This window comes from Patagioenas fasciata, chromosome 28, assembly GCF_037038585.1.
Source record: "Patagioenas fasciata isolate bPatFas1 chromosome 28, bPatFas1.hap1, whole genome shotgun sequence".
In the NCBI taxonomy this organism is placed as follows: domain Eukaryota; kingdom Metazoa; phylum Chordata; class Aves; order Columbiformes; family Columbidae; genus Patagioenas; species Patagioenas fasciata.
This window is the reverse complement of record NC_092547.1, coordinates 4,617,513-4,629,895: the sequence shown is the minus strand read 5'-3', so window position 1 is coordinate 4,629,895 and position 12,383 is coordinate 4,617,513. Positions and strand designations below refer to the sequence as shown.

Genomic DNA, 12,383 nt, shown 5'->3' with positions numbered 1-12,383 from the left:
AGCCCGTCTGTGCCCTGCGCCTCCCTGTCCCCTCCGGTCCCCCTCCATGTCCCCTGCCCAGCCCCTGCCTGCTCTCACCCCTGGTCTCTGCCGGGCGCAGGTCAGACGCCATCTACTCCGCGCTGTACGACGGGACAGGGCACATCGAGGTGCTGCGGGGACACGAGTACCTGTCGCATCCCTTCGCCGTCACCCTGTATGGAGGGGAGGTCTACTGGACCGACTGGCGCACCAACACGCTGGCCAAGGCCAACAAGTGGACGGGGCACAACGTGACGGTGGTGCAGAGGACCAACACGCAGCCCTTCGACCTGCAGGTCTACCACCCGTCCCGGCAGCCCCTGGGTGAGCCTTGGGGATGTGGAGGCGATGGGATGGGGCAGGGGATGCATGGTGGGGAGGTGGCACCGGCGCTCGGTGTCCCCGGAGCTGGGACGTTGCTGAGTCTCGTCCTGTTTCCAGCTCCTAATCCCTGCGAAGCCAACGGGGGCAAAGGGCCGTGCTCCCACCTCTGCCTCATCAACTACAACCGCACTCTGTCCTGCGCCTGTCCCCACCTCATGAAGCTGGACAAGGACAACACCACCTGCTATGGTAGGGGCTGCCAGCCCACCCCATGGCGGCGGCACCGGCTCTACCGCCCGGGCTGCGGTCCCAGCGCTGCCCCTCTCGTCCTCCCCAGAGTTTAAGAAGTTCCTGCTGTACGCGCGGCAGATGGAGATCCGCGGCGTGGACATCGACAACCCCTACTACAACTACATCATCTCCTTCACGGTGCCCGACATCGACAACGTCACGGTGGTGGATTACGACGCCCTGGAGCAGCGCATTTACTGGTCTGACGTGCGCACCCAGACCATCAAGAGAGCCTTCATCAACGGCACCGGCGTGGAGACCGTCGTGTCTGCGGGTGGGTGTGCGGGAGAAGGGAGCCCATGTGTGGGAGCTGCTCCATGAGATCAGCCCTTCTTTGGGTGTCACCCCAACCCTGTTCTCACAACTGACGCCTCTCCTTCCTCTCTTGCCTTCCAGACCTGCCCAACGCTCACGGCCTCTCTGTGGATTGGGTTTCCAGAAACCTCTTCTGGACCAGCTACGACGCCAACAAGAAGCAGATCAACGTGGCACGGCTGGACGGCTCCTTCAAGAACGCGGTGATCCAGGGGCTGGACAAGCCCCACTGCCTGGTGGTTCACCCGCTGCGGGGGTACGTGTGGCCGGGTGTGGTGCCAGCGGGCTGGGGGGGACGTATCCACGGTGCTGCCGTGCTCAGTGTCCCCTCCCCGGGCGCAGGAAACTGTACTGGACGGATGGGGACAACATCAGCGTGGCCAACATGGATGGCAGCAACCGCACTCTGCTCTTCACCAACCAGAAAGGGCCTGTTGGTACGGACCCCCCCGTGTCCCCCGGTGTCACCCTGCCTTGCAGAGCCCTGAAAACCTCCAGTCGCTGCTCTGGCAGCCCCGGCTCCCCACAGGCCTGGCGGCTGGTTTGTGCTGGCTCTCCCATTCTGTCCGTCACCCCATCCTGTCCCACCTCCCAGTTGGTGACGGTCCCTGCGTGCTGCCCAGTCACTGATGGCCTCGTGCTTTCCAGGCCTGGCCATCGACTACCTGGAGAGCAAGCTGTACTGGATCAGCTCCGGCAACGGCACCATCAACCGCTGCAACCTGGACGGCAGCAACCTGGAGGTGATCGAGTCTGTGCGGGGTCAGCTCAGCAAGGCCACCGCCCTGGCCATCATGGGTGAGAGCTGGCAGGGTGACGGGGACGGCTCATGGAGCCCTTTCCTTTCTCCTGACCCTCCCCAAACACTTGCCGCCTCGAGCAGCTGTGGAGGGGACGCTTCTCCACCAAAGGCTGGGTTCAGACCCACTTCTTCCAGGCCGTCGTGTGTAAATCTTTACAGCTGCGATGGGAGGGGATGGGGGAAGCTGCTGCATGTTCTGCCTTCTCCTTGCAGGCGACAAGCTCTGGTGGGCTGACCAAGCCTCCGAGAGGATGGGCACCTGCAAGAAGAAGGACGGCTCGGAGGTGACGGTGCTGCGCAACAGCACCACGCTGGTGATGCACATGAAGGTGTACGACGAGAGCATCCAGCAAGGTGAGCCTTCAGCAGAGCCTTTGACACGGTCCCCACAGCACCCTCACAGCTGAGTTGGGGAGCTGTGGTCTGCACAATAGAGTAGTGAGGGGGACTGCAAACTGGCTTAAGGAGAGAAGACAAAGAGTGGTGGTCAATGGGGCAGAGTCCAGTTGAGGCCTGGATCCAGTGCAGTGCCTCAGGGGTCAGTGCTGGGGTCAATATTATTCAATATATTCATTAATGATTTAGACGAGGGAATTGAGTGTACTATCAGCAGGTTTGCTGGTGACACCAAGCTGGGAGGAGTGGTGGCACTGGAAGCTGTGCTGCCATCAGAGACCTGGACAGGCTGGAGAGCTGGGCAGGGAAAAATGTAATGAAATAGAACAAGGGCAAGTGTAGAGTCTTGAATCTGGGCAGGAACAACCCCAGGTTCCAGTGTAAGTTGGGAATGAGCAATTAGAGAACAGTGTAGGGGAAAGGGAGCTGGGGGTCCTGGGGACAGCAGGGTGAGCATGAGCCAGCACTGGGCCCTTGTGGCCAGGAAGCCAATGGGACCTGGGGTGGGTTAGAAGGGGGTGGTCAGTAGGTCAGAGAGGTTCTCCTGCCCCTCTGCTCTGCCCTGGGGAGACCACACCTGGAATCTTGTGTCCAGTTGTGGCCCCTCAGCTCCAGAAGGACAGGGAACTGCTGGAGAGAGTCCAGCGCAGCCACCAAGATGCTGGAGGGAGTGGAGCATCTCCCGTGTGAGGAAAGGCTGAGGGAGCTGGGGCTCTGGAGCTGGAGAAGAGGAGACTGAGGGGGGACTCATTCCTGGGGATCAATATGGAAAGGGGCAGTGTCAGGAGGACGGAGCCAGGCTCTTCTGGGTGACAACCAGTGACAGGACAAGGGGCAATGGGTGCAAACTGGAACACAGGAGGTTCCACTGAAATATGAGTAGAAACTTGTTCCTGGTGAGGGTGTCAGAGCCTGGCCCAGGCTGCCCAGGGGGGTTGTGGAGTCTCCTTCTCTGCAGACATTCAAACCCGCCTGGTTCCTGTGGAACCTCAGCTGGGTGTTCCTGCTCCATGGGGGGATTGCACTGGATGAGCTTTCCAGGTCCCTTGCAATCCCAAACACACCGTGATACTGTGATACTGTGAGTGCGCGGTGCCAGCTCCAAGGCCCCGTGGCGGCCGCTCTGCCCTGCGCCCTCACCCCCTTCTCTCCGGGGCAGCTGGAACCAACCCCTGCAGCCTCAACAACGGCGACTGCTCGCAGCTCTGCCTGCCCACGTCCGAGAGCTCCCGCTCCTGCATGTGCACGGCCGGTTACAGCCTGAAGAGCGGGCAGCAGTCCTGCGAAGGTGAGCGTGTCCCTTTGCTCCGCGCATCCTCGCCCCGTTTTGGCGCTGTTTCCCTCGGGAGGGAAGAGCTCCCGCGCTCCCCGGTTGCTGCCAGGGCCTCTCAAAGGCTGTTTGTGTGCAAAATGTTCTCGGTGGTTTTGGAAGGGGCTGGCAGAGCTGCTGCGCCATCTGGGTCAGGGCAGGGACTGAATAACAAGCGCTGCCCTGACCCAGATGCAGCCCGGAGCCTTTGCCAGTGCTCGGGGACAGAGGCGGCTCTGGGAAGAGGCCCCACTCGTGCCTCCCCCATTCCCCGCTGTGGGTCAGGACCCCTGGAACAGGCTGCTCGGGGACTTGAAGCCTTTGCCACGAGTTGTGGCTGTTGAAGGGACAGCGTGTGGCTTGTGGGCTGCGTCTGACCGTCCCCACATCCGTCTCGCAGGTGTTGGCTCCTTCCTCCTGTACTCAGTCCACGAGGGGATCCGTGGGATTCCCCTGGACCCCAATGACAAGTCGGATGCGCTCGTGCCCGTGTCAGGGACCTCGCTGGCTGTGGGGATCGACTTCCACGCAGGTGACGCGGGGCTGGGAGTGGGACAATGGGGCTGGAGAGGTTGGGGAGGGGGGCATCAACAGACTGCCCTATGGCAGCATCTCCCCTTGGGGTGAAGGGCGTCCCAGGTCCCCACACTGTCACTGACACCCCTCTCCTGCCTGGCCCCTCTCAGAGAACGACACCATTTACTGGGTGGACATGGGTCTGAGCACCATCAGCCGGGCCAAGCGGGACCAGACGTGGCGGGAGGATGTGGTCACCAACGGCATCGGCCGCGTGGAGGGCATCGCCGTGGACTGGATCGCTGGTGAGCCGGGGCTCCGGGGCCCAGGGTGGATGGGGAGCGGGGCTCACGCGGGGTGTTCACCGTCCCCTCTCTGCAGGAAACATCTACTGGACAGACCAGGGCTTCGATGTCATCGAGGTGGCCAGGCTGAACGGCTCCTTCCGCTACGTGGTCATCTCACAGGGGCTGGACAAGCCCCGCGCCATCACAGTCCATCCAGAGAAGGGGTGAGACACCGCATGAGGCTGCGTGGAGGGGCAGTTGGCTGGGGGGGTCACCATGTACCGGGGACCCCCAGTTTGCATGCAGGGGAGAAGGACTCATGGGTCTCCTGCCACACCACGGACCAGGCTCTGGGCTGAGGCCCCAGTGTGGATGGATGATGGGGAGAGGTGTTTGTCCCATGGCCAAAAGCCCCAAAGGTGCTGCTGCTGGCCAGCCCCGTGGTGACGTCCCCGCTGTCCCCTGCAGGTATCTGTTCTGGACGGAGTGGGGCCAGTACCCCCGCATCGAACGCTCGCGCCTGGACGGGACGGAGCGGATGGTGCTGGTGAATGTCAGCATCAGTTGGCCCAATGGGATATCTGTTGACTACGAGGTATGGCCACTGGTGGGGAGGATGGGGCCGCCTGGGTCCCTGTGGTCCTGGGGACGCAGCCGCCATCCCCAGGGCCCTGGAGTCTCCTCCCCAGGGCCAGGAGGGTTGTGCAGGGTGGCAGGCGGTGGGGATGGTGCCACCGTGCTGCTCCATCGCTGACGGGGATGCTTTCCCATCGCCTCAGGACGGGAAGCTTTACTGGTGTGACGCCCGGACGGACAAGATCGAACGGATCGACCTGGAGACGGGTGAAAACCGAGAGGTCGTCCTGTCCAGCAACAACATGGACATGTTCTCGGTGTCGGTCTTCGAGGAGTACATTTACTGGAGCGATAGGTATGGAGCCCGAGGGTTCTGGCGCTGCTGGGGGGGTGACAGAGCCGGGTGCTGCTGGGGGTCCCTGCGGTGGCCGTTGGGTGACTCTTTGCTTTCTTAGGACCCACGCGAATGGCTCCATCAAGAGAGGCAACAAGGACAACGCCACCGAGTCGGTGTCCCTGCGGACGGGGATCGGCGTGCAGCTCAAGGACATCAAAGTCTTCAACCGGGCCAGGCAGAAAGGTGCGTCCGGAGCGGGGTGTCCCCCATCGTGTGGCGCTGGGCGGGTGTGGGATGGGGACAGAAACAAACGGGCTGCAGTGTCCTTGTGTTGTGGTTGAACCCCGAGCGGGTAATGCAGCCACGCAGCCGCTCACTCACCCCCTGCAATGGGAGAGAATCAAAAGGGAGAAACTTGGATTGAGATCAACACAGCTTAATAAAATAACAAAATAGTAATACACTATTAGTAAATATAGATAGGAAATAGAAATAAAAGAGATTCAAGGCAATTCCTCATGAACACGCTGAGCAGGCAGTGCCAGGAAACGGCACCTGGTCCCAAAGCCGATCCCAGAGAGAGAAAAGAGAGGGAAAAGGCAGAAAGGCTCAGAGGCCTCTGCAAAATGGTAAAAGCCGAACTAAATGTCCCAACCAAAAACTCCCCCGGCTGCACCCCAGAGAGAGAGGGGAAGAGACACCCAGAAAGTCCCGACTCTCCTTAAGTGATGAGCAGGATGCTAATGGGCTGGACCGCTCTGGTTGCTCAGTGTGGGTGTCAGTGCAGCTCTGTCCATCCATCCCCTTCCTCGCTGCCTCACCCCTGTGGGCAGAGCTCAGAGTGTCCTTGGCTCTCAGAGCAGAGCCATTCAAACCATGAACCCTGTGCTGGGCTGGGATCTGCTTGTTCTCAAACTGAGTGCAAACCACGAGCTGGGAAAAGCAAGGTTTGTGATGCAGGAAGAAAATCAACCCATTTTCAGTCCAACCTCGCCAAAGCGCCACTTCATTGCATGGACACAATCCTGTTTCTTCACCCTCGGGGTGCGGAGAGGCGAGGGGGTCTGAGCACCATCCGCAGAGCCCCTTCCCTCAAACAACCCCCGCTTCCCTCCCCAGGCACCAACGTCTGTGCCCAGAACAACGGGGGCTGCCAGCAGCTGTGCCTGTTCCGCGGGGGTGCGCAGCGGACGTGCGCCTGCGCCCACGGCATGCTGGCCGAGGACGGCGTCAGCTGCCGCGACTACGACGGCTACCTGCTCTACTCGGAGCGCACCATCCTCAAGAGCATCCACCTGTCGGACGAGAACAACCTCAACGCGCCCATCAAGCCCTTCGAGGACGCCGAGCACATGAAGAACGTCATCGCCTTGGCCTTCGACTACCGCTACGGCTCCAAGGGCAGCAACCGCATCTTCTACAGCGACATCCACTTTGGCAACATCCAACAGATCAACGACGACGGCACGGGGCGCAAGACCATCGTGGAGAGTGAGCATCACGGGGTTCCCTCTGCTTACATCTCCCCTTGGACCCCTCTTTTCTCTCCATCCCCACTGTCTCTTCTTGAACTCTCCGCCTCTTCACCAAATAGCTTTGTTGTCCTTTTCTTTGGTGTTTTCAAGAGATGTTTTGCGTGGTCGCTGTTCAGGCTTCAACTTTGAGCTTTGTAGCAGCACCTGTGGTAGAGGACGTGGCAGGAGGAGCCGCAGAGCTCGTTTGGCGAGGCGAGCGCGTCGCCAGGCTCCGGCGCCCATGGGTTTGCATTGCTCTAGAAACGAGGCGCTGCAGCAACCCCGCGCTCCGCTCCGTGTTTGCGTTCGACCCATGGCAGAGCCACAGAGCCTGGGCGAACCGTGCCCCGCCGGCACCCCCAGCCCGCTTGGGTTTATTGGCTCCTCCAGTGGCTGAAAAGACCGCGGCCGCCGCTCCGTGTCACCAGGGAGCACCTCCAGCAAGGGTTATGGATGTGCTCGCTAATGAGCGGATTTACATTTGGCACTTGGGATGGCTGTTATCGCAGATCAGGAGAGCAGGGCCCATCTGTCGTAGCTGGTTCATTAAACCTTTTGCTGATCATTAACGAGGGAGGAAGGATGGGTTTCTAGTTCAAGTTCCTGGCTGGGGAGCTGAAGGGAAGGTCTCCTTGGTTGGCTACCAGTCTGCCTTGTCACTTCGTGGCTCTGGGCCTTGGCAGAGAAGACCTTTCCCTTTCCCTTTCCCTTTCCCTTTCCCTTTCCCTTTCCCTTTCCCTTTCCCTTTCCCTTTCCCTTTCCCTTTCCCTTTCCCTTTCCCTTTCTCCCTTTCCCTTTCCCTTTCTCCCTTTCCCTTTCCCTTTCTCCCTTTCCCTTTCCCTTTCTCCCTTTCCCTTTCCCTTTCTCCCTTTCCCTTTCTCCCTTTCCCTTTCCCCCTTTCCCTTTCCCCCTTTCCCTTTCCCCCTTTCCCTTTCTCCCTTTCCCTTTCTCCCTTTCCCTTTCTCCCTTTCCCTTTCCCCTTTCTCCCTTTCTCCCTTTCTCCCTTTCTCCCTTTCTCCCTTTCTCCCTTTCTCCCTTTCTCCCTTTCTCCCTTTCGCTTTCCCTTTCCCCCTTTCCCTTTCCCGCTTTCTCTTTCTCCCTTTCCCTTACCCGCTTTCTCTTTCTCCCTTTCCCTTTCTCCCTTTCCCTTTCCTTTTCCCTTTCCCTTTCCTTTTCCCTTTCCCTTTCTCCCTTTCCCTTTCTCCCTTTCCCTTTCTCCCTTTCCCTTTCTCCCTTTCCCTTTCTCCCTTTCCCTTTCTCCCTTTCCCTTTCTCCCTTTCTCCCTTTCCCTTTCCCCCTTTCCCCCTTTCTCCCTTTCCCCTTTCTCCCTTTCCCTTTCCCTTTCCCCCTTTCTCCCTTTCCCTTTCCCCCTTTCCCCCTTTCCCTTCCCCTTCCTGCAGGGACCCAGGCAAGTCCCGGCCAGCACAGGGGAGATGATCAGAGCATGAACTTGAAAGCCAAGTTCAAGTCCTCATTTAATCATAGGTGAACATCCCTCAGCCTTCCTACAAGGAGGCCTCATTACCACTTGGCAGCAGAAACCTGCCCAGGAGGCTCCTGGAGTCTCAGCATCAGCCCAGGTCCCCCCGGGTGCTGCGCGGTGTTAGCGAGCAGCCAAAGCCTCCGAGGGGGTTCATTAGGTGGTAATTAAAAGAAATAACTTCGGGCTGCCAAGGAAGCCACGTCCGAGCATCCCGGTCAATGTGCGGAACGTGACCGCCGCCTGTTCCCCCGCAGACGTGGGCTCGGTGGAGGGGCTGGCGTACCACCGCGGCTGGGACACGCTCTACTGGACCAGCTACACCACCTCCACCATCACCCGCCACACCGTGGACCAGAGCCGCCTGGGCGCCTTCGAGAGGGAGACGGTGATCACCATGTCGGGGGACGATCACCCCCGCGCCTTCGTGCTGGACGAGTGTCAGAAGTGAGTGGCCCATCAGTGGTTGTAGTGGCCTCATCCATTCCCCCCCCAGCCCTTTTTACACAGGGACGTGTCCCGTCCCAACGTCCCTGCAAGCCCCACGGCAGCAGAGGGGTGGGCAGAGCTGGGCTTGCAAAGGGCATCGTGTGTCTCTCCCCTCCCAGCCTGATGTTCTGGACCAACTGGAACGAGCAGCACCCCAGCATCATGCGCGCCACCCTCTCCGGTGCCAACGTCCTCATCATCATCGACCAGGACATACGGACGCCCAACGGGTTGGCCATTGACCACAAGGCCGAGAAGATCTATTTCTCTGATGCCACGCTGGACAAGATCGAACGCTGCGAATACGACGGCTCGCACCGCCACGTGAGTCCAGACCTGGCCCTGGGGGGAGAGGGGCGAGCGTGGGGCTGGCGCGGTGTCCGAGGACACACGGGGATGGGCTGAGTCCCACAGCCGGGTTCCCTCATGCTCATGTCTGGCAGGTGATCCTGAAATCGGAGCCCGTGCACCCCTTTGGCCTGGCGGTCTATGGGGACTACATCTTCTGGACAGACTGGGTGCGCAGGGCCGTGCAACGGGCCAACAAGTACGTGGGCACCGACATGAAGCTCCTGCGTGTGGACATCCCGCAGCAACCCATGGGCATCATCGCTGTGGCCAATGACACCGATAGTTGTAAGGATCCCCCCCCGGATCCCCTGTCCCTGCAGTGCTCCTGCTCCCCATGCTTGCAGACCCCCCTGCCAGACCCCTGCTCCTCCACCGCGTCTACAACGAGGGGAAGGGGAACCTGTCCCACCATCCCTCTTGGGCTGGCATTGCCCCTCGGGACCCTCATCCATCTCCAAACCCTGTGCAGGCTGAAGAGAGAGAGGATTTGCCCCATTTGTGCTCATCCCAGGGCATCATCCTCGCAAGATGTGGGGAAACTGGGTGTCCCCGACCCCATGCGTCCCCCGCAGCCCCGTGGGGAGAACTCGGGGAGGAGCTGCTGCTTTTCCTCTGCCCAGAGGGACGGGACCGCTGAGCCGTCCCTGGCGTGACTGCTCTGTCCCTCCTAGGCGAGCTGTCCCCGTGCAGGGTGAACAACGGCGGCTGCCAGGACCTCTGCCTGCCCACGCCCAAGGGACACGTCAACTGCTCCTGCCGCGGCGAGCGAGTCCTGCAGGAGGATTTCACCTGCAAAGGTGGAAGGGGGAGCCGGTGGGGACGGGACGGGGAGGGAGAGCAGAGGCCACGCTGAGCCTGGCAGAGCTGACGCTCCCCGCGCCCTCCCCAGCGTTGAATTCCACCTGCAACGTGCACGATGAGTTCGAGTGCGGCAACGGCGACTGCATTGACTTCAGCCGGACCTGCGACGGCGTGGTCCACTGCAAGGACAAGTCGGATGAGAAGCAGTCCTACTGCAGTAAGGTTCCTCCTCTTGCTGCTTTGCTCAAACACACGCACCCCCCGGCGCGCTGCTCGAGGTGCCGGATCCGCTCGGCAAAGGGACGCTCCGGGGTGTCTTCTCACGTCCCTCAAGCGCTCACAGTCCCTCTTGCCCCGCAAAGATGGGTCCTGCTAGGTCAGGCTTTAAGGGCTCCGGATCTCTCCCAGTTTTGGGGGGCTGGAGAGTGATGCTTTGAGCCAAGGTGGTGGGGGCTGCAGCACCCCCGCTAACACCAGCCACACTTAGCCCCACGGTTTTGCCAGCGCCCCTTTCCTCTGCTTGCCTGGGTAGTTTCTTTCCTTTTGAAGGGTCCCCGAGGAGCTGAGACCCCTGAGGGTGCTGGTCCTCCCCTCATGCTCACCTCCTCTTCTTCCTCCTCCTCCTCCTCTTCCTCGCAGGCAGCCGCAAGTGCAAGAAGGGTTACCTGCACTGCATGAACGGGCGCTGCGTCGCCAGCCGCTACTGGTGCAACGGCGTGGACGACTGCGGGGACAACTCGGACGAAGTGCCGTGCAACAGTAAGCAGGGCGCTGGCTCCCGGCCAGCCCTTGGGCTGTCACCTGCCGGGGACGGGGACAGGCGTTTCGGGAACGAGTTACCTTCAGCTTGACAGGAGCGGAGCGGAGCTGGGGCTTAGAGTCAAGGGCTCCATCCTCCTTGTGCTGCTGCGGCCACAGAGCGCTTTATAAAGCTTGTTCCCTGGGAGCTGCTACGCTCGGCCGTGCAGCGCCCTGAGACCATGAGGACAGAGGTTTGGCAGCCAGAGGAACGCGAGACGATGGTGTCGCTGCTCCTGTTCCCCTGGGAAAAGGGCACCCAAGCATCCCCAAAAGCAGCATCGCTGCAGGAGCCTGTTTGCCTGGTTCAGAACTGATGGGGAAGGCCGGGAGCTCCCTGAGCCCGTCCGGCCCTGCCGGTGACAGCATGAGACGAGCTCTGGGGAGGCACCAGGGCTTGGAGCAGCATCCATAGCTGGGGGGGGTATTTATGCACATCCACAACACAAGTGGGGCCCGTGGGGTGGCTGTGTGCTCCGCGTCCCCCGCTTCATCCGCTACGGGGGTTTTCCCCTTGCAGAAACGAGCTGCGCCGCCACCGAGTTCCGCTGCCGAGACGGGAGCTGCATTGGGAATTCCAGCCGCTGTAACCAGTTCATCGATTGCGAGGATGCTTCGGACGAAATGAACTGCAGTGAGTGCCCCGGCTGCCATCCCGAGCTGTAGAGATGCTGCTATGGGACGGGATCTGGCTCTCCGCACCTCCTTTGGGTGTCTGGGACTTGTGTTGAATTGGGGAGAAGGGCTCTGGTTGCCATCCCAGCCCATCGCTGCACCCCACGCTCAGCACCCAGAGCCCCCCGAGGAGTTTAACACTGTCCCAGCAGCTCGGGGGGCGTGCGGGGCCGGGTCGGCGCGGTGCAGCTGCGGGGAGGGAAGGGCAGGAGCAGAGGGTTTGTGAGCAGCACCGTCACCTGGGGCTCATCCTGTGCTTCCTCGCAGCTGCCACCGACTGCAGCAGCTATTTCAAGCTGGGGGTGAAAGGCACCACGTTCCAGAAGTGCGAGCACACCTCGCTGTGCTACGCTCCCAGCTGGGTGTGCGACGGGGCCAACGACTGCGGGGATTACTCAGACGAGCGCAACTGCCCGGGTGAGGCGGGGAGAGGGAAGGGGGCTCAGCGGGGGCTTTGTGCCAACCCGCTGGGGGCGATTTGGGTGGTGGGTGCTCTGTTTGCGCACCGGGACCATCGTCCGTCGCCCGCGCGGCTCCTGCACGGAGGGCGCTGGTGGGTGCGGGGTCACAGAGGGATTTTGGGGAGGGATCCTCAGGTTGGGGGGACGCAGGACGTTTCTGCGCCACCACCCTCGCTGATGTTTCCCCCACAAAGCAGGCGGGAGGAAACCCAAGTGTCCAGCCAACTACTTCGCCTGCCCGAGCGGGAGGTGCATCCCCATGACTTGGACCTGCGACAAAGAGGACGACTGCGAGAACGGGGAAGACGAGACGCACTGCAGTGAGCGGCAGGGTGGGGAGAGCACGGGGGTCCGGCCCGTGGCAGGGGGTGGAGGGGTGGCAGGACCCCGTCTTCTCTCTGACGTCCCTTGGCCAAGCACCAGACTCCAGATTCTTCCCCCTCTGGGGTCTGATTGCACCAGCTGGGGCTTGTAACTGTGACCAACGCAAATATCCTGCTGTGTTGATTTGCTCAGCATTAACCTGAGTGTCCGTGGTCGTATGGAAGGCGGCCAGTTATGGCTCGCTTGAGTTATGCTTTTAGTTCCGAGCTCCCTGAACAAACCCCAGACGGTGCCCAGGAACTGGGGAACATCCCCG

The 12,383-nt window shown here is 61.1% G+C and overlaps 1 protein-coding gene across 4 annotated transcripts in view; it reads left to right on the top strand.

The window, feature by feature from the left end:
• The window catches only part of LRP1 (LDL receptor related protein 1), an 86,544-nt gene that overhangs the window by 52,784 nt on the left and 21,377 nt on the right, over window positions 1–12,383 (top strand). For 2 of the 4 annotated variants that reach the window (XR_011735998.1, XM_065858803.2), the window contains exons 27-50: window positions 101–345; window positions 463–594; window positions 683–910; window positions 1,033–1,207; window positions 1,294–1,388; window positions 1,600–1,749; window positions 1,967–2,107; window positions 3,309–3,437; window positions 3,859–3,990; window positions 4,145–4,279; window positions 4,356–4,485; window positions 4,730–4,856; window positions 5,041–5,192; window positions 5,293–5,417; window positions 6,294–6,665; window positions 8,426–8,615; window positions 8,777–8,981; window positions 9,101–9,293; window positions 9,680–9,805; window positions 9,898–10,026; window positions 10,449–10,568; window positions 11,128–11,241; window positions 11,550–11,699; window positions 11,941–12,075. Coding sequence is in view for 3 of the 4 variants with exons in the window: in XM_065858803.2 (XP_065714875.1) it covers window positions 101–345; window positions 463–594; window positions 683–910; window positions 1,033–1,207; window positions 1,294–1,388; window positions 1,600–1,749; window positions 1,967–2,107; window positions 3,309–3,437; window positions 3,859–3,990; window positions 4,145–4,279; window positions 4,356–4,485; window positions 4,730–4,856; window positions 5,041–5,192; window positions 5,293–5,417; window positions 6,294–6,665; window positions 8,426–8,615; window positions 8,777–8,981; window positions 9,101–9,293; window positions 9,680–9,805; window positions 9,898–10,026; window positions 10,449–10,568; window positions 11,128–11,241; window positions 11,550–11,699; window positions 11,941–12,075 (3,830 nt within the window). In the remaining variant the exon portion in view is untranslated. The remainder of the gene's footprint in view (window positions 1–100; window positions 346–462; window positions 595–682; window positions 911–1,032; window positions 1,208–1,293; window positions 1,389–1,599; window positions 1,750–1,966; window positions 2,108–3,308; window positions 3,438–3,858; window positions 3,991–4,144; window positions 4,280–4,355; window positions 4,486–4,729; window positions 4,857–5,040; window positions 5,193–5,292; window positions 5,418–6,293; window positions 6,666–8,425; window positions 8,616–8,776; window positions 8,982–9,100; window positions 9,294–9,679; window positions 9,806–9,897; window positions 10,027–10,448; window positions 10,569–11,127; window positions 11,242–11,549; window positions 11,700–11,940; window positions 12,076–12,383) is intronic. The other 2 variants (XM_065858804.2, XM_071800068.1) reach the window with 2 other exon arrangements.